Source organism: Haliotis rubra, unplaced genomic scaffold (assembly GCF_003918875.1).
Source record: "Haliotis rubra isolate DU_JTF1 unplaced genomic scaffold, ASM391887v1 Scf891, whole genome shotgun sequence".
Taxonomy (NCBI): domain Eukaryota; kingdom Metazoa; phylum Mollusca; class Gastropoda; order Lepetellida; family Haliotidae; genus Haliotis; species Haliotis rubra.
The window spans coordinates 391,685-417,281 of NW_025767625.1; the positions used below are offsets into that span (position 1 = coordinate 391,685).

At 40.4% G+C, this 25,597-nt stretch overlaps 2 protein-coding genes across 4 annotated transcripts; both read left to right on the forward strand.

Annotated features, from left to right (window-relative positions):
* On the forward strand, positions 1–9,616 carry LOC124263645 (protein mono-ADP-ribosyltransferase PARP15-like). Of its 3 annotated transcripts, none has more exons than XM_046698296.1 (5): positions 1–213; positions 329–422; positions 1,158–1,226; positions 8,795–9,019; positions 9,531–9,616. In XM_046698296.1, the coding sequence occupies exons 3-5, from the start codon at positions 1,185–1,187 to the stop codon at positions 9,573–9,575; spliced, it is 312 nt and encodes a 103-aa protein (XP_046554252.1). In that variant the 5' UTR covers positions 1–213; positions 329–422; positions 1,158–1,184; the 3' UTR covers positions 9,576–9,616. The 3 variants fall into 3 exon arrangements, with proteins under 3 accessions (XP_046554252.1, XP_046554253.1, XP_046554250.1); XM_046698297.1 differs by having other exon boundaries at positions 329–417; XM_046698294.1 differs by lacking the exon at positions 329–422 and having other exon boundaries at positions 181–213.
* On the forward strand, positions 9,584–25,413 carry LOC124263640 (protein mono-ADP-ribosyltransferase PARP9-like). The gene is made up of 10 exons (XM_046698289.1): positions 9,584–9,589; positions 9,639–9,752; positions 14,153–14,267; positions 14,792–14,835; positions 18,785–19,021; positions 19,874–20,083; positions 20,973–21,087; positions 21,607–21,650; positions 24,087–24,359; positions 25,198–25,413. Exons 1-10 carry the CDS (start codon positions 9,584–9,586, stop codon positions 25,411–25,413), a joined length of 1,374 nt encoding a protein of 457 aa, XP_046554245.1.
* The last annotated feature ends 184 nt before the right edge of the window (positions 25,414–25,597 follow it).

The window sequence follows — 25,597 nt, forward strand, 5'->3', positions numbered from 1 at the left end:
AACCACTAGGCTACCTCAACGCCCGTTATCTCCAACGAACATGATTACATAAAATAAAACAACAATAAAAACAGCAGAGGCAATATATAGTAGGATCTGCCCTACTTTATATTTTGTTATCAGGCTTATCAAACAACACAGTGAATTCCGTTCATGCTCACGTGACATGTCCGCCCCAAAACCGTCATTACGCCGTGGGAAATGGCAAGACGTGTACGTATAAATTTTCTGTTGTGTAGCGAGTGTCTGCAGACTCTCCTTTTGAAATATTTCTTGAATGATGTTACGAAAGTCATTACCTCCAACACGTGTGTCTTTATCTTTATAGGTAATGTGATTAATTACATGACAACACGACCAAGTCAGCGACAACACATACCCGGAAGTGGCTGTTTGATGAAATAATTTGTTTCTGTGGTAAGGTAAGCACAAATGTGGGGTTATGTATGACTTCAACAACTATTTTTTTAACGCCGCCCACAATCTTCATTCAGTCTGTGGTAGGCTGTGCCCAATTCGATAAAAAAACGAAAAGAAAGAGACCAAATCTGCATTTTTTTGTCTGGTGAAATGTTTGATAACATGACTGAAACGGCGTGACATGCCCACGCAAAAATACATGAAATATCATATTAAATATAAATAAATTAAAACTTTAAGTTAAATATTAAGTTAAATATATTTATTTGTATTTAACAAAGAAAGTAATGATTTGTCACCGGCTCTGCAGTCTTAGGTACAGCAGGGTGTGGGAAGTAAGATAAGATGGCAGCTGGAGTGAATATCAGTATTTAGTATACAAACATTAGCACACAAAAAAGACTTCCTCATCCCTCCCAGATAATTCTTCCCCCACCCACAGCCAACCAGCTCCATCCCAAGAAAAGGTATCCCTGTCCTGCTGAAACACCTCTTGCTCCTGTCGAAGCCATCCAGCCCACCCCAAGAAATATGTCCCACATTTGCTCTCTCTTTCTACTACCCCCACCGCCTTCCTCAATAATGACCCCTCCCACCTACCAGCCTGAACCAACGCTCCCTATAACTGAGTCCTATACCTCCTTCAATGCACTATCAGTTTACAATTAAATTGTCCAGTTTGATGGATGTGGTACTGTGTAGGAGAAGCATTGAGGTGGCTGTCCCATATATTTCAGTTGAAGTGACCAGGTAATTGGGCAGCCATGAAGGTGGAGCTTGTGACAGGTAGCATAGCTGACCAGCAGGTAAGTGTATCATTCTCCACATGTACACACAATTTAACATCACTCACTCACATCACTCACCCACCTACACACCCACCCACCCACTCACTAGTATCTTCCCTTAAGACCTACTTGCATCTTTCCTTTATAGCACAGTTGTATTTCCCTTAAGACCTACTTGCATCATCCCTTATAGCACAGTTGTATTTCCCTTAAGACCTACTTGCATCTTCCCTTATAGCACAGTTGTATTTTCCTTAAGACCTACGTACATCTTCCTTTATAGCACAGTTGTATTTCCCTTAAAACTTACTTGCATCTTCCCTTATAGCACAGTTGTATTTCCCTTAAAACTTACTTACATCTTCCCTTATAGCACAGTTATATTTCCCTTAAGACCTACTTACATCTACCCTTATAGCACAGTTGTATTTCCCTTAACACTTACTTACATCTTCCTTTATAGCACAGTTGTATTTCCCTTAAGACCTACTTACATCTTCCCTTATAGCACAGTTGTATTTCCCTTAAGACCTACTTACATCTTCCCTTATAGCACAGTTGTATTTTCCTTAAGACCTACTTGCATCTTTCCTTATAGCACAGTTGTATTTCCATTAAGACCTACTTACATCTTACCTTATAGCACAGTTCTATTTCCCTTAAGACCTACGTACATATTCCCCTATAGGACAGTTGTATTTTCCTTAAGACCTACTTGTGCCTTTCCTTATAGCACAGTTGTATTTCTCTTAAGACCTACTTGTGTCTTTCCTTATAGCACAGTTGTATTTCCCTTAAGACCTACTTACATTTTTGCTTATAGAACAGTTGTATTTCCCTTAAGACCTACTTGCATCTTCCCTTATAGCACAGTTGTATTTCCCTTACGACCTACGTACATCTTCCCTTATAGCACAGTTGTATTTCCTTTAAGACTTACTTGCATCTTTCCTTTATAGCACAGTTGTATTTCCTTAAAGACCTACTTGCATCTTTCCTTATAGCACAGTTGTATTTCCCTTAAGACCTACGTACATCTTCCCTTATAGCACAGTTGTATTTCCCTTAAAACCTACTTGCATCTTCCCTTATAGCACAGTTGTATTTCCTTTTCCTACCATCTCTCCCTTATAGCACAGTTGTATATCCCTTAAGACCTACTTGCATCTTCCTTTAAAGAACAGTTGTATTTCCCTTGACCTCTTCCTTCCCTTATAATACAGTTGTATTTCCCTTAAAACTTACTTGCATCTTCCCTTATTGCACAGTTGTATTTCCCTTAAGACCTACTTACATCTTCGCTTATAGCACAGTTGTTTTTCCCTAAAGACCTACTTGCATCTTCCCTTAAAGCACAGTTCCATTTCCCTTAAGACCTACTCGTGTCTCCTTATAGCACAGTTGTATTTCCCTTAAGACCTACTTGCATCTTCCCTTATAGCACAGTTGTATTTCCCTTAAGACCTACTTGCATCTTCCCTTATAGCACAGTTGTATTTCCCTTAAGACCTACTTGCATCTTCCTTTATAGCACAGTTGTATTTCCCTTAAGACCTACTTGCATCTTCCCTTATAGCACAGTTGTATTTCCTTAAGACCTACTTGTGTCTTTCCTTATAGCACAGTTGTATTTCCCTTAAGACCTACTTACATTTTCCCTTATAGCACAGTTATTTCCCTTAAGACTTACTTTGCATCTTCCCTTATAGCACAGTTGTATTTCCCTTAAGACCACTTATTTTTCCCTTTATAGCTTTGTATTTCCTTAAAGACCTACTTACATCTTTTCCCTTTATAGCACAGTTGTATTTCCCTTAAGACTACTACTTGCATCTTTCCCTTATAGCACAGTTGTATTTCCCTTAAGACCTACTTGCATCTTCCCTTATAGCACAGTACATCTTCTCTCCTTATAGCACAGTTGTATTGCCCTTCCCTTATAGCCAGTTATATATTTCCCTTAAGACCTACTTACATCTTCCCTATAGCACAGTTGTATTTCCCTTAAGACCTACGTACATCTTCCCTTATAGCACAGTTGTATTTCCCTTAAGACCTACTTGCATCTTCCCTTATAGCACAGTTGTATTTCCCTTAAGACCTACTTACTGCTCTTCGCCATATAGCACAGTTGTATTTCCCTTAAGACCTACTTACATCTTCCCTTATAGCACAGTTGTATTTCCCTTAAAGACCTACTTCTGCTTCTCTCCTTATAGCACAGTTGTATTTCCCTTAAAGACCTACTTACATCTTCCTTTTATAGCACAGTTGTATTTCCCATTTCCAAGACCTACTCTACTCATCTTCCCTTATAGCACAGTTGTATTTCCCTTTAAGACTTTCCTTATACACAGTTGTATTTTCCCCTAAGACCTCCCTTATAGCACAGTTGTATTTCCCTTAAGACCTACTTGCATCTTCCCTTATAGCAACAGTTCCTCCTTATTTCCCCTTAAGACCTGCATTTCTGCATCTTCCCTTATAGCACAGTTGTATTTCCCTTTTAAGACCTACTTTCATCTTCTTATAGCACCCCTTATAGTACATTGCAGTTCCCTTATATTTCCCCTTAAGACCTACTTGTATTCCCTCCTCTTTCCTTATAGCACAGTTGTATTTCCCTTAAGACCTACTTGCATCTTCCCTTATAGCACAGTTGTATTTCCCTTAAAGACCTACTTACATCTTTCCTTATAGCACAGTTGTATTTCCCTTAAGACCTACTTACATCTTCCCTTATAGCACAGTTGTATTTCCCCTACTTACATCTTCCTTATAGCACAGTTGTATTTCCCTTAAGACCTACTTGCATCTTCCCATCCCCTTATAGCACAGTTGTATTTCCCTTAAGACCTACTTGCATCTTCCCTTATAGCACAGTTGTATTTCCCTTAAGACCTACTTGCATCTTCCCTTTATAGCACAGTTGTATTTCCCTTAAGACCTACTTGCATCTTTCCTTATAGCACAGTTGTATTTCCCTTAAAGACCTACTTGCATCTTTCCTTATAGCACAGTTGTATTTCCCTTAAGACCTACTTGCATCTTTCCTTATAGCACAGTTGTATTTCCATTTTAAGACCTACTTACATCTTCCTTATAGCACAGTTGTATTTCCCCTTAAGACCTACGTACTTGTCTTTCCCCTTATAGCACAGTTGTATTTCCCTTAAGACCTACTTACATCTTCCCTTATAGCACAGTTGTATTTCCCCTTAAGACCTACTTACATCTTCCCTTATAAGCACAGTTGTATTTCCCTTAAGACCTACTTGCATCTTCCCTTATAGCACAGTTGTATTTCCCCAACTTAAAGACCTACTTGCATCTTCCCTTATAGCACAGTTGTATTTCCTTAAAGACCTATCTTACATCTTCCCTTATAGCACAGTTGTATTTCCCTTAAGACCTACTTGCATCTTCCCTTATGCTGGTTAGCACAGTTGTATTTCCCTTAAGACCTACTTACATCTTCCCTTATAGCACAGTTGTATTTCCCTTAAAGACTTACTTACTTGTATCTTCCCTTATAGACACAGTTGTATTTCCCTTAAGACCTACTTGTTACATCTTCCCTTATAGCACAGTTGTATTTCCCTTAAGACCCTACTTGCATCTTCCCTTATAGCACAGTTGTATTTCCCTTTAAGACCCACTTCTTTGCATCTTCCTTATAACACAGCATCTTCCTTATAGCACAGTTGTATTTCCCTTAAGACCTACTTACATCTTCCCTTATAGCACAGTTGTATTTCCCTTAAAGACCTACTTGCATCTTCCTTATAGCACAGTTGTATTTCCCTTAAAGACCTACTTGCATCTTCCTTATAGCACAGTTGTATTTCCCTTAAGACCTGTTGCATCTTCCCTTTTAAGCACAGTTCTATTTCCATCTTCCCTACTTGCATCTTCCTTTATAGCACAGTTGTATTTCCCATAAAACCTACTTGCATCTTCCCTTATAGCACAGTTGTATTTCCCTTAAGACCTACTTACATCTTCCCTTATAGCACAGTTGTATTTCACTTTAGACCTACTTGCATCTTCCCTTATAGCACAGTTGTGTTTTCCCTTAAGACCTACGTACATCTTCCCTTATAGCACAGTAGTATTTCCCTTAAGACCCACTTGTGTCTTTCCTTATAGCACAGTTCTATTTCCCTTAAGACTTACTTACATCTTCCCTTATAGCACAGTTGTATTTCCCTTAAAACCTACTTGCATCTTCCCTTATGGCACAGTTGTATTTCCCTAAAGACCTACGTACATCCTCCCTTATAGCACAGTTGTATTTCCCTTTAAGACCTACTTGCATCTTTCCTTTATAGCACAGTTACTATTTCCCTTATAGACAGTTAGTACCATCCACCTATTGCTTCTTCCTTATAGCACAGTTGTATTTCCCTAAAGACCTACTTGCATCTTCCCCTTATAGCACAGTTGTATTTCCCTTAAGACCTACTTGCATCTTCCCTTTTATAGCACAGTTGTGTTTCCCTTAAGACCTACTTACATCTTCCCTTATAGCTACAGTTGTATTTCCCTTAAGACCTTACTTGCATCTTTAAGACCATATAGCACAGTTGTATTTCCCTTAAGACCTACTTCTGCATCTTCCCTTATAGCACAGTTAGTTCCTATTGTCCCTTAAGCACCTACCTTGTACATCTTCCCTTATAGCACAGGTTATTATTTCCCTTATGGACTTGCCCATCTTCCCTTATAGCACAGTTGTATTTCCTTAAAGACCTACTTGCATCTTCCCTTTTATAGCACAGTTGTATTTCCCTTAAGACCTACTTGCATCTTCCTTTATAGCACAGTTGTATTTCCCTTAAAGACCTACTTGCATCTTCCCTTATAGCACAGTTGTATTTCCCTTAAGACCTACTTGCATCTTCTCCTTATAGCACAGTTGTATTTCCCTAAGACCTACTTGCATCTTCCCTTATAGCACAGTTGTATTTCCCTTAAGACCTACTTACATCTTCCCTTATAGCACAGTTGTATTTCCTTTAAGACCTACTTACATCTTCCTTTATAGCACAGTTGTATTTCCCTTGAAAGACTTGCTTGCATCTTCCCTTATAGCACAGTTGTATTTCCCTTAAGACAGTTCTATTTCCCTAAAGACTTGCATCTTCCCTTATAGCACAGTTGTATTTCCCTTAAGACCTACTTGCATCTTCCCTTTATAGCACAGTTGTATTTCCCTTAAGACCTTACTTACATCTTCCCTTATAGCACAGTTGTATTTCCCTTAAGACCTACTTGCATCTTCCTTATAGCACAGTTGTATTTCCCTCCTTGCACTTCCCATATCTTCCCTTATTCTGGCATTATTCCTTTAGACCCACTTGTATTTCCATCCCTTATAGTTGTACCCTTAAGACCTACTTACATCTTCCTTATAGCACAGTTGTATTTCCCTTAAGACCTACTTGCATCTTCCCTTATAACACAGTTGTATTTCCCTAAAAACCTACTTTCATCTTCCCTTAAAGCACAGTTCTATTTCCCTTAAGACCTACTCGTGTCTCCTTATAGCACAGTTGTATTTCCCTTAAGACCTACTTACATCTTCCCTTATAGCACAGGTGTATTTCCCTTAAGACCTACTTGCATCTTCCCTTATAGCACAGTTGTATTTCCCTAAAGACCTACTTGCATCCTTCCTTTATAGCACAGTTGTATTTCCCTTAAGACCTACTTGCATCTTCCCTTATAGCACAGTTGTATTTCCCTTAAGACCTACTTACATCTTCCCTTATAGCACAGTTGTATTTCCCTTAAGACCTACTTGCATCTTCCCTTATAGCACAGTTGTATTTCCCTAAAGACCAACTTGCATCTTCCCTTATAGCACAGTTCTATTTCCCTTAAGACCTACTTGCATCTTCCTTTATAGAACAGTTGTATTTCCCTTAAGACCTACTTACATCTTCTCTTATAGCACAGTTGTATTTTCCCTTAAGACCTATAGGATGACCAGAAATTATTGAGAATTTTAGGAATATGTTTAATTCGATTTCTAGTATAAATCACCTTGACCAGCTATCAAGTGCTTGGTTCTATTCAAGAGAGACATCTCCGTTAATCCTTTTTCATTAGTTTGTGAAGAGTTATCCCCTTGCTAGCAGACAACATTTTCAGAGATGCTCAGTATGGATGATTTAGAGAAGAGGAAGTTGATTTTAGAGTATTATGACAAGGACATCAGATCAGCTAAAGTGATTTCAAGTAGAACAGGCATCCCTTTGTCCACTGTTTATAGTGTTTTGAAAAATATTGCAAATGGATATGGCATTGAGCACCAGGGAGGCGCAGGTAGGCCCAGAAAATTGACTCTCGGTGACGGGAGGCGGCTTGGTATTCTTGTTTCTAAAAACAAACGAAGGAGTTTAGAAAACTTAAAGCTGGATATGATTGATAGAGGAACTGTGGCTGTCTGTAAGGAGACAATTAGAACTGAGCTGCATGCAATGGGCTGGCAGAAAAGTCGAGGAATTCCATCACCGATCATGAAACCTGAACAAAAAGGAGCAAAGGTTGAACTGGTGCTTACAGCATAGAAATTTTAACTGGGACAATGTGATTTTCTGAGATGAAAGTTCTGTGTGGCTGTTTCCTAATACACTGAAATTCTGGACCAAACAAACAGAAAAATCTTTGTATCAGCGCCCAAAGTACAGTCTGAAATTTAACGTGTGGAGTGGCATATCTGTGTTAGGGGCAATGCCCCTCTGTGCATTTGAAGGGAATATGAATAGTGAGCGGTCGCAGATATTCTCAAGGGACATTTACTTCCATCTGCTCACGTGTTCTATGGAAATGTTTGGATTTTCCAGCAGGACAACGACCCAAAACATCGTTCAAAGCATTCACAGGTCTGGTTTCAGACACAAAATATGACATTATTAGATTGGCCAAGCTATAGCCCTGACCTAAATCCAATAGAAAATGTTTGGGACTTATGAAGGAAAGTGTCAATAAGAAAAATCTGACAAATATTGCTGAAATGAAAGAAGAGGTGGTCCGATATTGGGACAGCATGGACCACGACTTTTTAACTTCTTTGATCAGTAGAATGCCCCGCCGCATTGAAGCCTGCATTGCTGCCCATGGTGACTTGACAAAATACTAACTGTTCACCTGTCTTTGAATCTGGAGTTATGTTCTGCTAATATTCACATTTAATATGTGAGTAATGGGTGAAAAAAATATAAAATATTACAATCTTTAAATTCTCAATAATTTCTGGTTGTACTGTACTTGCATCTTTCCTTATAGCACGGTTGTATTTTCCCTTAAGACCTATAAACATCTTTCCTTTGGACACAGTTGAATCTACTTGTTAGACCTACTTGCATCTACAGACACACCCATCCTTAGCACACATTTACAATTAACTGTAAGACACAGATACATCTTCTCTTAACATTGAGGGATCCAAGGGGTGTGGTCAGGGGGTTCAGGGGATTATATCAACCCTTAACACACAGTTTCATGTACCATTAAAGGTGAGAAATGTGTAGTAAGAATGCCTGCAAGTTTTAGCATTTCCTAATGTGTGTTCTCTACAGGTCGATGTCCTGGTAAACACTACAACAAAGGACCTTAACCTGTCATCAGGGCCAGTGTCGAAAGCGATCCTCAGCAGGGCGGGGCAAGACATCCAGCAGCAGTGTCAGCATAACTGCCCCCAGGGAATTGGCTTCGGGGAGCTCTGTGAGACGGATGGGGGCAGTCTCACCTGCAAGCAGATCTACCACACCTGTCTGCCTAATTGGGGTGCTGATGCTGAGCAGGTAATGCTTGGGCATGGGGATATGAACCAGTACACTAATGCTTTATCTCCAAAAATATATCACTCTGAGAGAAACTAAGAACTCAATTTACGCCCCAGTGAAGATTCATAACCTGAGGTATTGGTATTGACTTAAGCAAGTAGGGATAAGTGTTGAAGAATTGGATTGTTGTTGAGGGTAGTGGAGGATAAGTGCTAGGAAATATTGACACAGGAGAGTTTTGGTAGATGTTTAAACTGATTGGGGATAACTGCTGGATGATACTGTTGAAACAAATGTTGGATAAAATATTGACACAGGAGAGTTTTGGTAGATGTTCAAACTGATTAGGGATAACTGCTGGATGATACTGTTGAAGGAAATGTTGGATAAGTGCTGAAGAATCTAGGATGATGTTAAACTTGATGTTGTATAAATTGTGATGAATATTGTTTGAGTTAAAAAGCAGGTGTTAGATGAATGCTGAACAAGTCAGAATGAGTTACAATTTTGATAAATTATTTCTCTGCAGGTGCTGCGGAATCTCATTGAGATGTGTCTCACAGAAAGCAGATAGGTGTAACTATGCCAGTATAGCTTTCCCTGCTGTTGGAACAGGTGTGCTGAAGTACCCCCACAGACTGTCGCCAAGGCATTCTTTGAGACAATTCTTTACTTTGTCAATAACACGTCAAATATTAGCCTGACCCTAGTCCGAGTTGTCATTCACCCCTCCAATGATACAGTGATACAGGTGAGTCAGCGCTACTCTGGAAGTAGAAGCTGGTGTGTTGAATGGCAATGAAGTGCCTTGGGTGTAACTGTGTTTCATGTGGTGTGTACACACTATGGCATGAGGAAGTGGTGGTGGAAACAGTGCAGCCATTCTGTCATTTTGTCCTGTGGTGGTCTTCTTTGTCAGACCCTATCCAAGTATCGGATGTTTGGATGGGTGGGTGAGAGTGAGTAGATGGATGGATGGATGGGTGGGTGGGTGGATGGATGGATGGGAGGGTGGGTGGACAGATGGATGGATGAATGAATGAATGGGTGGGTGAGTGGATGGATGGAAGGATAGATGGATGGATGATAGGTGGAAGTTGAAGGATGGATTGATAGGTGGGTGGATGGATGATAGAGTGGATGGATGGATGGGTAGAGTTGATGGATGGATAGATGGGTGAGTAATGGATGGGAGGATAGGTGAATGGATGGATAGGTGAATGGATGATGGATGGATGGGTGGGTGAATGGATGGATGGGAGGATGGATGGATGGATGGAAGGATGGGTGAATGGATGGATGATGGGTAGGTGAATGGATGGATGGATAGGTGAATGGATGGATGGGTGAATGGATGGATGGATGGGTGGGTGAATGGATGGATGGGAGGATGGATGGATATGGATGGAAAGGATAGGTGAATAGATGGATGATAGGTAGAGTGAATGGATGGATAGGTAGAGTGAATGGATGGATGGATAGGTAAGTGGATGGATGGATAGGTAGGTGAATAGATGGATGGAAGGATAGGTGGAATAGGTAAGATTGATAGGTGGTGTGAATGGATAAGATTGATAGGTGGATGGAAGGACAGACAGGTGAATGGAAGGGATGGATATGGATGGAAGAGATGGATGAATGAATGGAAGAGATGGATGGATAGGTGAATGGAAAAGGATAGAGTTAATGGAAAGGATAGGTGAATGGATGGATTGATAGGTAGGAATGGATGGATGGAAGGATGGGTGAATGGATGGATGAGATAGGTAGGTGAATGAATGAATAGGAGGATAGTCAGGTGGATGGATAGGAAGGTTTAGGTAGGACAGATGGATGGATGAATGAATATGAATAAATAATAGGTTACTTAGGTAAGTGGATGGATGAAGAGATAAGATGGATAGAATGATAGGTAAGTTGAAAGAGATGGATTGATAAGGTAGGTAGATGGATGATAAGTGGATGGATGGATAGAAGTAGGATTGATAGATGGATAGATAGGTAGAATAGATAGATAGGAAGAGATAGATGGATGAATGGATAGGTAGAATAAGATGGATAGATAGGTAGGTGAATGAGATAGATGGATAGGAGATAAGATGATATAAGATGGATAGAAGATAGGTGAATAAGATAGATGATACATTAAAAGTGAATAGATAAAATGGTGAAATAAGATGGATAGGAGATAGACTGAGAATAGATGGATAGGTAGAATAGATGATAGACTGATAGGTAGGAGTGAATAAGATAGGATAGGAAGATGGATATGAATGGATGAAGGAATAGGTAGTGAATATAAGATGAATGATAAAATTGTAAAGAAGAATAAGATAGATACGGTAGAAGTGAAAGGAGAGATGGATAGGTAGATAAGTAGAGTGGAATATGAGTAAGTAGTGAATAGATGGATAGAGATAGGTGAATGGATATAAATTGATAGAGTAGAGTGAATAAGATAGATTGATTGGAAGTGGATAGAAGAATAGAAGTGAATAGAAAAATAGGTTGGATAGAAAGAGATAGGTGAAATAGAAGAATAGATACCATTGATAGAAATAGGTGAATGGAAGAAGGAATGGAGTGAAATAGGTGATAGATGGATTGAGGTGGAATGGAATGGAATGATAGATAGGTAAGATGATGATGGAATGGATAGAAAATTAGATAGGATGAATAGAAAATAGAGGGATGGATAGGTAAGATCCGGATTAGGTAGACAAGATAAGATAGATAAAATAAAATGAAAGGTATTAGAGTAGATATGAATGGATGAAAGAATAGATGAATGGAATAATAGTTAGAAGTTGAAGAGATAGATTAATAGAGTAAGAGTGGATGGATAATAAGTGAATGAATAGATACGATACATTTAACCAGATTGAATAAGATGAATAAAACCAGGTGAATAAGATAGATTAGATGACCATTGAAATAAGATAGATAGGCTGAATAAGATAAGATAGATACAAATAGAAGTGAATAGATGGATGGGATAGGTGAATAGATGGAATGGAAAGAATAGGCGTGAATAAGATAGATTGATGAGTAGAAATAGACCCAATAAGATTATGAATTGATAGAGATAAGATGAAATAGATGAATACATTACATTGAAAAGAATGAACATGGGCCAAGTAAAACAAATGAACAGTAGGCATGAACCAAATGGAAAGAACTCGAAACAGACAAATAGACTGACCCGACCAAGTAAGACCGAACCAGAGAAAATTGGTAGACAAATACCCGACAAATAAAACCATTTAAGAGCAAAATGGATAAGATAGAAGAACCAAATGGAATGAATGATAGAAGTTGATAGAATGGAATAGGTAGAATAGTAGATATAAATGACTAGAGTAAGATAGATATAGATAGATTGAAATAAGATACCGTTAATAGGTGAATGATAGATAGAGATAGAAATATGAAGGATAGATTAAAATAGATGAATAAGATAGGATGGTAAAATAGATGGATTGGAATGGACTAGATAGGTTGAAAGATAGAAATAAATATGGAATGCGATAGGAAATGGATTAGGTAGATAGGTAAAATAGATGGAGATAGAATACTAAGATGAATAGGATAGGAAGTACCACAAGTAAGATAGATATGAAGATATAAAATGGAGATAGATAAGATTGAAGAATAGGACTGAAAGAAGATATAGATTAATGGATTGGATACTGGATAGGTAGAGTGAATAGATGGATACATGGGATTGAGTAAGAATAGATAGATTAAGAATATAAGAAGAATATAGATAGATATAAAAATGGATGGATAGAAGAGAATGAATGAATAAGATAGAATAGAAAAAGAATAGTAATGGATGGAAAGATAGGTGAATGGATGGATGGATGGGTGGGTGAATGGATGGATGGATGGGTGAATGGAATGGATGGATGGATGGGTGGATGGATGGATGGGTGGATGGATGGATGGATGGATGGGTGAATGGATGGATGGATGGATGATGGATGGATGGATGGATGGATGGATGGATGGGTAGGCCATGGAATGGAATGGAAGTGGAATGGAATGGATGGATGGATGGATGGATGGAAGGATGGATGAAGGATGGATGGATGGGATGGGTGGATGGATGGATGGAAGGATGGGTGGATGGATGGGATGGATGAATGGATGGATGGATGGATGAAGGTGGATGGATGGATGGAAAGGATGGGTGGAATGGATGGATGGATGATGGATGGATGGATGGATGGATGGATGGGTGAATGGATGGATGGATGGAATGGATGGATGGATGGATGGATGGAGGTGGATGGATGGAAGGATGGATGAATGGATGGATGGAAGGATGGATGGAATGGATGGATGGATGGATGGATGGATGGAAGGATGGATGGATGGAATGGATGGATGGAATGGATGGATGGATGGATGGATGGATGGATGGATGGATGGATGGATGGATGGATGGATGGATGGATGGATGGATGGATGGACATGGATGGAATGGATGGATGGAATGGATGGATGGAAGGAATGGATGGATGGATGGATGGATGGATGGATGGGTGGATGGATGGATATGGATGGATGGATGGATGGGTGGATGGGTGGATGGATGGATGGATGGATGGATGGAATGGATGGATGGATGGAATGGATGGAATGGATGGATGGATGGATGGATGGATGGATGGATGGATGGATGGAATGGATGGATGGAATGGAATGGATGGATGGATGGATGGATGGAATGGATGGATGGATGGATGGAATGGATGGATGGATGGATGGATCATAGTGGAATGGATGGATGGATGGAAGGATGGAAGTGAATGGATGGATGGGTGAATGGATGGATGGATGGAATGGATGGATGGAGGTGGATGGATGAATGGATGGAAATGGATGGATGGGTGAATGGATGGATGGATGGGTGGGTGAATGGATGGAAGGATGGGTGAATGGATTGATGGAAGGATGGGTGAATGGATGGATGGAAGGATGGGTGGATGGATGGAAGGATGGGTGAATGTATGGATGATGGGTAGGTTGAAGGATGGATGGATGATAGGTGAAAGGATAGATGGATGGGTTGATGGATGGATGGTTAAACAAACAAACAAATAGATAAACAAATGCATAAATTTCATTCCTTTGTTGACAATGAAGGCATTTGAGACTGTGAAGACCAACTTTGCTCAGGAACTTACCATCGCCAGCTCTCTAGACAAAGTTCCAGTGTCTCAAGTTAAACCGCAACCACAACCTCAGGCATCCAATGTTGGTGAGTCTCAGTTCACATCAAAGCCAGGCTGTTAGAAATACGGATTTCTTAAGGACAATGTAGTTTAATTTGGGTACATGGGCTGAACCAAACTGTTCTCTCATGACTGAATTAAAGGTGATATTGCCAATACTCCACTTGACGTTTGTGCCTCAAATACATATAGCATAAGACTTCTTTTCAAACCAAATTTTTATAGCAGTGTTCTGATTCTTTTAAATATATAGAGGACTTGGATGAGAGAGTAATTTTGAATGTTGATCCATGTCAAATACATTTAAAAAGTTCTGAGAGAGAATCACTTTGAAATAGATGGTTACAGAGTGTGATATAGTGAAAAAGAGAGAGGGAAAAAGTCACATTATTTCAGAAATAAAGCTGTGGTGGTAAAAAGGTTCAGGGTACATCACATATAGATAGAATGATGATTAAGATGCCGGGCACCATTATTATGCCCTGGATAAGTGAAGATGATCTTAACGGTAAACTGTACACCTGGTAATTGTTGACTTGCTTCTTTTCAGCGGTGGAGGTTTCCCAAATAACAGGGGACATTGAAAAACAAACAGTAAGATGTTATTTTCTCTCCAATACTATTGAAGTGTTTCACTGAATCAGAGACCATTTACCGATATATAGTATGACCAGAAATTATTGAGAATTTTAGGAATATGTTTAATTCGATTTCTAGTATAAACAACCTTGACCAGCTATCAAGTGCTTGGTTTCATTCAAGAGAGACAACTCCGTGGATTCTTTTTCATTAGTTTGTGAAGAGTTATCCCCCTTTGTTTACTTGCTAGCAGACGCCATTTTCAGTGATCCTCAGTATGGATGATTTAGAGAAGAGGAAGTTGAGTATTATAACAAGGACATCAGATCAGCTAAAGTGATTTCAAGTAGAACAGGCATCCCTTTGTCCACTGTTTATCGTGTTTTGAAAAATATTGCAAATGGATATGGCATTGAGCACCAGGGAGGCGCAGGTAGGCCCAGAAAATTGACTGTCGGTGACGGGAGGCGGCTTGGTATTCTTGTTTCTAAAAACAAACGAAGGAGTTTAGAAAACTTAAAGCTGGATATGATTGATAGAGGAACTGTGGCTGTCTGTAAGGAGACAATTAGAACTGAGCTGCATGCAATGGGTTGGCAGAAAAGTCGAGGAATTCCATCACCAATCATGAAACCTGAACAAAAAGGAGCAAAGGTTGAACTGGTGCGTACAGCATAGAAATTTTAACTGGGCCAATGTGATTTTCTCAGATGAAAGTTCTGTGTGGCTGTTTTCTAATACACTGAAATTCTGGACCAAACAAACAGAAAAACCTTTGTATCAGCGCCCAAAGTACAGTCTGAAATTTAACGTGTGGAGATGCATATCTGTGTTAGGGGCAATGCCCCTCTGTGTATTTGAAGGGAATATGAATAGTGAGCGGTACACAGATATTCTTAAGGGACATTTACTTCCATCTGCTCACGTGTTCTATGGAAATGTTTGGATTTTCCAGCAGGACAACGACCCAAAACATCGTTCAAAGCATTCACAGGCCTGGTTTCGGACCCCAAATATGACATTATTAGACTGGCCAAGCTATAGACCTGACCTAAATCCAATAGAAAATGTTTGGGGACTTATGAAGGAAAGTGTCAATAAGAAACATCTGACAAATATTGCTGAAATGAAAGAAGAGGTGGTCCGATATTGGGACAGCATGGACCACGACTTTCTAACTTCTTTGATCAGTAGTATGCCCCGCCGCATTGAAGCCTGCATTGCTGCCCATGGTGACTTGACAAAATACTAACTGTTCACCTGTCTTTGAATCTGGAGTTATGTTCTGCTAATATTCACGTTTAATACGTAAATAATGAGTGAAAAAATAATAAAAATTACAATCTTTAAATTCTCAATAATTTCTGGTTGTACTGTAATATAATATATATATACCAGTGAGCTACCTCCTCTACGTCAGTCTATGACAAGTGATTACAATCTTTTCATGTCAGTTGTCGGTGATTGTGATATATGAAATTTCACTTTTGAAACTGCTGAGTCTTTGGATATCCCATGGAGATCATATCATGTATGACTTTATTAAGGATTGAACGTTTATTTGTTGTGCCTTATGTGTACAAATTCTATACTGCCATTAAAGGGAGGTCACTGGTGGGGGTAGGGCTAGCCTACAGGTTAAAGGGTTCACTCATCACACCGCTTGTCATGAGGAAGACCTGGTTCGATTCCCCACATGAGTACAATGTGGAAATGCATATGTGGTGTCCCCTGCTGTGATATTGCTGGAATATTGCTAAAAGCGGCGTAAAACCATACTCACTTGTAACAGGGTGTACATGTATATTTCTTATCTACTGTTTGAAGCCTTAGATGTTTTGGTTTAAAGTAGACTTGCATTATACCTGTGTTTTCCCCAAACCAGAAGGGATATCCTTCATCTGGAAGTTACTTTATCATTATGGTAGCTGCAGGTTCTTTGCTGGCACATGTTTTCCTGACGTGTTTACATGGGACTGGACCCGTAAAGTTCCGGGTTAGAATTGATCTTCAGGAACCCATGCTTGTCATAAAAGGCAGTCTGGCTTGCTGACTTGGTTGACACGTGTCACCGTATCCCAATTTGTGTAGATTTATGCTCATGCTGTTGACCCCTGGATTGTTGCAATATACTAGTAGCTCGAATATTGCTGAGTGCAGAGTAAAACTAAACTCACTCACTCACTACAAGCTTATGTTTGTTCCAAACTTCCACTCCATTGGTCAGATGTTATCCCAAACCTGGAGATGATTTGAGACATTTAACCACAAGTACTTTTGATTTTAATAATATCCAGGAATTTAGTTATTTTCATCCAACAGTGAAAGTTGGGTTTTCTGTGTTCTTAAATTTGACATTTTTGTACACTGAGAGGTAATAAATTTAAATATTACATGTATATATACTGAGTCAAAAAAGAAACTTCACATTCTTTCTTCAGGGCACTATAAAAGAACAAGAGATGGTAAGATGGTTAAATTGTTATTATTTCATTGCTGAGATCTGTGTGATGTACTCGATACACTGACAGTGCCATAATCAGTTCCATTAGGCTACACCGCCATTCCAAAACATGGGTATACAGAATGTCAAGTCACAAGAATAAAAATAAGAAATTTTTCAGTTCAATATCGTGTATGGCCGCCCCGCGCATTCACCACTGCCAAACACCGTCTCCTCATCGACTGCCTGATGCTTGTGAACACGTGGTTGGGGATTCTGCGCCATTGCTCTTGCAACGCAGCGCCAAGTTCCTGCAAATTCTGAGGTTGGTTCCTAAGACCACGAAGCCTTCTCCCAAGTGCATCCCAAACGTGCTCTATTGGATTAAGGTCAGGGGACCTCGATGGCCAGTCCATGACGTTGATTCCAGCGTTTTGAAGGAAATTCCGTGTCAACATCGCGGTATGCAGCCGAGCATTATCATGCTGGAACTGTAGACCTGGGCCATGAGCCGCCATGAAAGGAACGAGTTCAGGGGTGAGCACCTGGTCGCGGTAAGCAGCAGCTGTGAGGTTTCCACGAATGACCAGAAGTCGGGAACGGTTGTTCCCACAGAAAGCACCCCACACCATGCAACTTCCGCCCCCGAATCTGTCGACTTCCTGTACACAACATTGGGCATACCGTTCACGACGTCGTCTCCAGACTCTATGCCTGCCGTCCGCGAATCTGAGGGTAAACCTGGATTCATCGCTAAAGACGACTCGAGTCCAGTCACTCTGGGTCCATCGGAGGTGACGTTGGGCCCACAGCAGACGTTGACGTTGATGAAACGTCGTCAATATTGGCCCACGATATGGACGTCGAGAATGGAGATTGGCAGCCCGCAACCGATTTCGAATGGTCTGTGAGGGCAGTCGACCTCTAAACATCTCAGCCCTGGTTCGTGTAGCCTGCAGAAATCTGTCACGTAGGTGACGTAGGACGATTTGACGGTCCACTGCTCGTGACGTCACACGTGGACGACCCGACCTTGGGCGATCAGAAGTGGTGCCAGTTTGTTGTAGACGACCTCGCAAGTCATACACAGTACGACGGCTGCATCCCATTGCTCTTGCGACGTCAATAACTGATCTTCCCGCTTGCAACATGCCAACGGCACGTTCACGTTGCGCATTTGACAATCGTGGCATTTCAAGTACCGTTAGAACTGTGGTTTAAAAGTGTTTTTTCAATTCTTGAGGCCAATGCAAACACGTGCATATGAAGAAAACTTCGATGCGAAGATCACGTGATCGACTGCATTTGCACGACGAATGGATGGGTTTGAGTGGGTTTTGCTAACGTTGTTCTAGAGTCGAAAGATTGGGATCCCATTTCGGATACATAGATGTATCATCAGAGAAAAATTATTCACTATTTTTCAAATTACATTTTGTGAAGATTCTTTTTTGACTCAGTATATATTTGTATTAACATTTTTTGAAAACTAAAATAATGTTGATGATTCTATGTGTTTAGACTGATGTGATCGTCAACACAACCAACCCAGGTCTGAATCTGGCAGACGGGGTAGTGTCCAAGGTCATGCTGGAAGCAGCTGGTGATGACCTTCAGGATGAATGTAAAACAAAGTATCCCTCAGGGGTCAAGGCCGGTGAAGTAGCAGTGACAGGGGGCGGTAATTTGTCCTGCAAGCAGGTGTATCATATCACACTGACAGATTGCTGGAGTAGTGATCAGCCAGGGACTGAAAAGGTATGCTGTTATTACAGAAGGATTGGCATGTCTGCAGTATTCCTGTCTTAAAAATATATTTGAATTTAAATAATGTTTCGATCACTTAAGTTGGAGACCTTTGAAGATTAGAAATTTGAGAATAGTCCTCAGCAAACCATGCTTGTCGTAAGAGGCGACTAACAGGATTAGGTGGTCAGGCTCGCTGACTTGGTTGACACATAATATCCCAATGGGAGAAATCGATGCTGATCACTGGTTTGTCTGGTCCAGACTCAGTAAGTTACCGACAGCGTCCATATAGTGCTGCGTTAAACAACCAACAAAACAAATATACATTAAAGGTTGACTCGGAGGCCCCAGTTAGTGCTGAAACATCATTCCAATAGCAAAGGAATGACTGGATACGGATTAGTATTATACCATTAGATACATGGCCCGCTAGCCAGTGGCCAGTAAAACGCCAGTTTTGCCAGTAAATCTCTACAGTCCTTGGCCTGACTAGTTAGTGTATTTTCATGGGGTCATTTTGTAAATATATCACCCCTCCGACATGTTAAGGCCAAGATTATGGCCTGATAAAAATGTTCATCATATCAGCAGCTTAATAATGAAACCTGTGTCATGCCAACAATATCTTATTCTCATAATCTCATAATCTTTTGCTTACATTTGAATTTCGGGCTAGTGAAATATTATGGGCTAGTAACTTTCAGGCATTTCTAGCCTGACTGGCTATCAAAATTTGGAAACTATTTGGCACACTGTACATCATGTATGGTGTTGAAGACCTGGCTTATTAAGTGTGGTATTAGTATCAAGCACCCGGTGTTAAACACAGAATGCCTGTCTCACATCATGATGATGTTGCAGCTGCTGAGGGGCACTATATTAAAGTGCCTGAAGACGGCCGACGACGCCGGACTGACCAGTCTCAGTTTCCCGGCCCTTGGAACAGGGAAGCTGAAGTATGACCCAGCGCGTGTGGCCGAACTGATGTACAGCGTCTGTCTCAGCTTCAGGTCCAAAGGACTGAATAAGGTCATCCTCGTGATGCATGCCAGCTCCCCTGGAGTCAAGCAGGTACAATCACTCATAGTCCACTTACTATAGGTGACCTGTGAGTGAGTGAATGAGTGTGTGAGTGAGTGCACTCAGCAATATTCCAGCTATATGGCGATGGTCTGTTAATAATCGAGTCTGGACAAGACAATCTCGTGATCAACAGCATGAGGATCAATCTACGCAGTTGGGATACGATGACATGTGTCACCCAAGTCAGCGAGCCTGACTATGGCAAGCATGGGTTACTGAAGATGAATTCTAATTCTACCTGTTGATATATCTGTGTTAGAAATTGTCTTCAGCAACCCACGATTGTCATAATGGATGGATGGATGGATGGATGGTGGAAGGATGGGTGAATGGATGGATGGAAGGATGGGTGAATAGATGAATGGAAGGGTGGGTGAATGGATGGATGGAAGGATGGGTGAATGGATGGATGGAAGGGTGGGTGAATGGATGGATGGAAGGATGGGTGAATGGATGGATGGAAGGATGGATAGATGCAAGGGTGGGTGAATGGATGGATGGAAGGATGGGTGAATGGATGGATGGAAGGGTGGGTGAATGGATGGATGGAAGGATGGGTGAATGGATGGATGCAAGGGTGGGTGAATGGATGGATGGAAGGATGGGTGAATGGATGGATGCAAGGGTGGGTGAATGGATGGATGGATGGATGGGTGAATGGATGGATGGAAGGGTGGGTGAATGGATGGATGGAAGGATGGAAGGATGGGTGAATGGATGGATGGAAAGATGGGTGAATGTATGGATGATGGGTAGGTTGAAGGATGGATGGATGATGGGTGGAAGGATAGATGGATGGGTTGATGGATGGATGGTTAAACAAACAAACAAATAGATAAACAAATGCATAAATTTCATTCCTTTGTTGACAATGAAGGCATTTGAGACTGTGAAGACCAACTTTGCTCAGGAACTTACCATCGCCAGCTCTCTAAACAAAGTTCCAGTGCCTCAAGTTAAACCGCAACCACAACCTCAGGCATCCAATGTTGGTGAGTCTCAGTTCACATCAAAGCCAGGCCGTTAGAATACGGATTTCTTAAGGACAATGTAGTTTAATTTGGGTACATGGGCTGAACCAAACTGTTCTCTCATGACTGAATTAAAGGTGATATTGCCAATACTCCACTTGACGTTTGTGTGCCTCAAATACATATAGCATAAGACTTCTTTTAAAACCAAATTTTTTATAGCAGTGTTCTGATTCTTTTAAATATATAGAGGACTTGGATGAGAGAGTGATTTTGAATGTTGATCCATGTCAAACACATTTAAAAAGTTCTGAGAGAGAATCACTTTGAAATAGATGGTTACAGAGTGTGATATAGTGATATAGAGGGACAAAGTCACATTATATCAGAAATAAAGCTGTGGTGGTAAATAGGTTCAGGGTACATCACATAATAGAATGATGATTAAGATGCCTGGCACCATTATTATGCCCTGGATAAGTGAAGATGATCTTTACGGTAAACTGTGCACCTGGTAATTGTTGACTTGCTTCTTTTCAGCGGTGGTGGTTTCCCAAATAACAGGGGACATTGAAAAACAAACAGTAAGATGTTATTTTCTCTCCAATACTATTGAAGTGTTTCACTGAATCAGAGACCATTTACCGATATATAGTATGACCAGAAATTATTGAGAATTTTAGGAATATGTTTAATTTGATTTCTAGTATAAACAACCGTGACCAGCTATCAAGTGCTTGGTTTAATTCAAGAGAGACAACTCCGTTAATCCTTTTTCATTAGTTTGTGAAGAGTTATCCCCCTTTGTTTACTTGCTAGCAGACGCCATTTTCAGTGAACCTCAGTATGGATGATTTAGAGATGAGGAAGTTGATTTTAGAGTATTATAACAAGGACATCAGATCAGCTAAAGTGATTTCAAGTAGAACAGGCATCCCTTTGTCCACTGTTTATCGTGTTTTGAAAAATATTGCAAATGGATATGGCATTGAGCACCAGGGAGGCGCAGGTAGGCCCAGAAAATTGACTGTCGGTGACAGGAGGCAGCTTGGTATTCTTGTTTCTAAAAACAAACGAAGGACTTTAGAAAACTTAAAGCTGGATATGATTGATAGAGGAACTGTGGCTGTCTGTAAGGAGACAATTAGAACTGAGCTGCATGCAATGGGTTGGCAGAAAAGTCGAGGAATTCCATCACCAATCATGAAACCTGAACAAAAAGGAGCAAAGGTTGAACTGGTGCTTACAGCATAGAAATTTTAACTGGGACAATGTGATTTTCTCAGATGAAAGTTCTGTGTGGCTGTTTTCTAATACACTGAAATTCTGGACCAAACAAACAGAAAAACCTTTGTATCAGCGCCCAAAGTACAGTCTGAAATTTAACGTGTGGAATGGCATATCTGTGTTAGGGGCAATGCCCCTCTGTGTATTTGAAGGGAATATGAATAGTGAGCGGTACACAGATATTCTCAAGGGACATTTACTTCCATCTGCTCACGTGTTCTATGGAAAGTTTTGGATTTTCCAGGAGGACAACGACCCAAAACATCGTTCAAAGCATTCACAGGCCTGGTTTCGGACCCCAAATATGACATTATTAGACTGGCCAAGCTATAGACCTGACCTAAATCCAATAGAAAATGTTTGGGGACTTATGAAGGAAAGTGTCAATAAGAAAAATCTGACAAATATTGCTGAAATGAAAGAAGAGGTGGTCCGATATTGGGACAGCATGGACCACGACTTTCTAACTTCTTTGATCAGTAGTATGCCCCGCCGCATTGAAGCCTGCATTGCTGCCCATGGTGACTTGACAAAATACTAACTGTTCACCTGTCTTTGAATCTGGAGTTATGTTCTGCTAATATTCACATTTAATACGTAAATAATGAGTGAAAAAATAATAAAAAATTACAATCTTTAAATTCTCAATAATTTCTGGTTGTACTGTAATATAATATATATATACCAGTGAGCTACCTCCTCTACGTCAGTCTATGACAAGTGATTACAATCTTTTCATGTCAGTTGTCGGTGATTGTGATATATGAAATTTCACTTTTGAAACTGCTGAGTCTTTGGATATCCCATGGAGATCATATCATGTATGACTTTATTTAGGATTGAACGTTTATTTGTTGTGCCTTATGTGTACAAATTCTATACTGTCATTAAAGGGAGGTCACTGGTGGGGGTAGGGCTAGCCTACAGGTTAAAGGGTTCACTCATCACACCGCTTGTCATGAGGAAGACCTGGTTCGATTCCCCACATGAGTACAATGTGGAAATGCATATGTGGTGTCCCCTGCTGTGATATTGCTGGAATATTGCTAAAAGCGGCGTAAAACCATACTCACTTGTAAAAGGGTGTACATGTATATTTCTGATCTACTGTTTGAAGCCTTAGATGTTTTGGTTTAAAGTAGACTTGCATTGTTTTCCCCAAACCAGAAGGGATATCCTTCATCTGGAAGTTACTTTATCATTATGGTAGCTGCAGGTTCTTTGCTGGCACATGTTTTCCTGACGTGTTTACATGGGACGGGACCCGTAAAGTTCCGAGTTAGAATTGATCTTCAGGAACCCATGCTTGTCATAAAAGGCAGTCTGGCTTGCTGACTTGGTTGACACGTGTCACCGTATCCCAATTTGTGTAGATTTATGCTCATGCTGTTGACCCCTGGATTGTTGCAATATAGCTGGAATATTGCTGAGTGCGGAGTAAAACTAAACTCACTCACTCACTACAAGCTTATGTTTGTTCCAAACTTCCACTCCATTGGTCAGATGTTATCCCAAACCTGGAGATGATTTGAAACATTTAACCACAAGTACTTTTGATTTTATTAATATCTAGGAATTTAGTTATTTTCATCCAACAGTGAAAGTTGGGTTTTCTGTGTTCTTAAATTTGACATTTTTGTACACTGAGAGGTATTACATTTAAATATTACATGTATATATGTGTATTAACATTTTTGAAAACTAAAATAATGTTGATGATTCTATGTGTTTAGACTGATGTGATCGTCAACACAACCAACCCAGGTCTGAATCTGGCAGACGGGGTAGTGTCCAAGGTCATGCTGGAAGCAGCTGGTGATGACCTTCAGGATGAATGTAAAACAAAGTATCCCTCAGGGGTCAAGGCCGGTGAAGTAGCAGTGACAGGGGGCGGTAATTTGTCCTGCAAGCAGGTGTATCATATCACGCTGACAGATGGTTGGAGTAGTGATCAGCCAGGGACTGAAAAGGTATGCTGTTATTACAGAAGGATTGGCATGTCTGCAGTATTCCTGTCTTAAAAATATATTTGAATTTAAATAATGTTTCGATCATTTAAGTTTGAGACCTTTGAAGATTAGAAATTTGAAAATAGTCCTCAGCAAACCATGCTTGTCGTAAGAGGCGACTAACAGGATCAGGTGGTCAGGCTCACTGACCTGGTTGACACATAATATCCCAATGGGGTAAATCGATGCTGATCACTGGTTTGTCTGGTCCAGACTCAGTAAGTTACCGACAGCGTCCATATAGTGCTGCGTTAAACAACCAACAAAACAAATATACATTAAAGGTTTACTCGGAGGCCCCAGTTAGTGCTGAAACATCATTCCAATAGCAAAGGAATGATTGGCTACGGATTAGTATTATACCATTAGATACATGGCCCGCTAGCCAGTGGCCAGTAAAGATCCAGTTTTGCCAGTAAATCTCTAGTCACTGGCCTGACTAGTTAGTGTATTTTCATGGGGTCATTTTGTAAATATATCACTCTCTCCGACATGTTAAGGCCAAGATTATGGCCTGATAAAAATGTTCAACATATTAGCAGCTTAATAATGAAACATGTGTCATGCCAACAATATCTTATTCTCATAATCTTTTGCTTAGCTTCTACATTTGAATTTCGGGCTAGTGAATTATTATGGGCTAGTAACTTTCAGGCATTTCTAGCCTGACTGGCTATCAAAATTTGGAAACTATTTGGCACACTGTACATCATGTATGGTGTTGAAGACCTGGCTTATTAAGTGTGGTATTAGTATCAAGCACCCGGTGTTAAACACAGAATGCCTGTCTCACATCATGATGATGTTCCAGCTGCTGAGGGCACTATATTAAAAGTGCCTGAAGACGGCCGACGACGCCGGACTCACCAGTCTCAGTTTCCCGGCCCTTGGAACAGGGAAGCTGAAGTATGACCCAGCGCGTGTGGCCGAGCTGATGTACAGCGTCTGTCTCAGCTTCAGGTCCAAAGGACTGAATAAGGTCATCCTCGTGATGCATGCTAGCTCCCCTGGAGTCAAGCAGGTACAATCACTCATAGTCCACTTACTATAGGTGACCTGTGAGTGAGTGAGTGCACTCAGCAATATTCCAGCTATAGTTTGGCATGAAATGCATGTGGACCCGGTTTTTTGTAAATATCTCTTCATCCAATGACCCAATCGATCTTAAACTGTGCAAGTGGATGTTTTGTCAGACAACCTAATCACATTGTAAATCACCGATTTCATGCATTTGT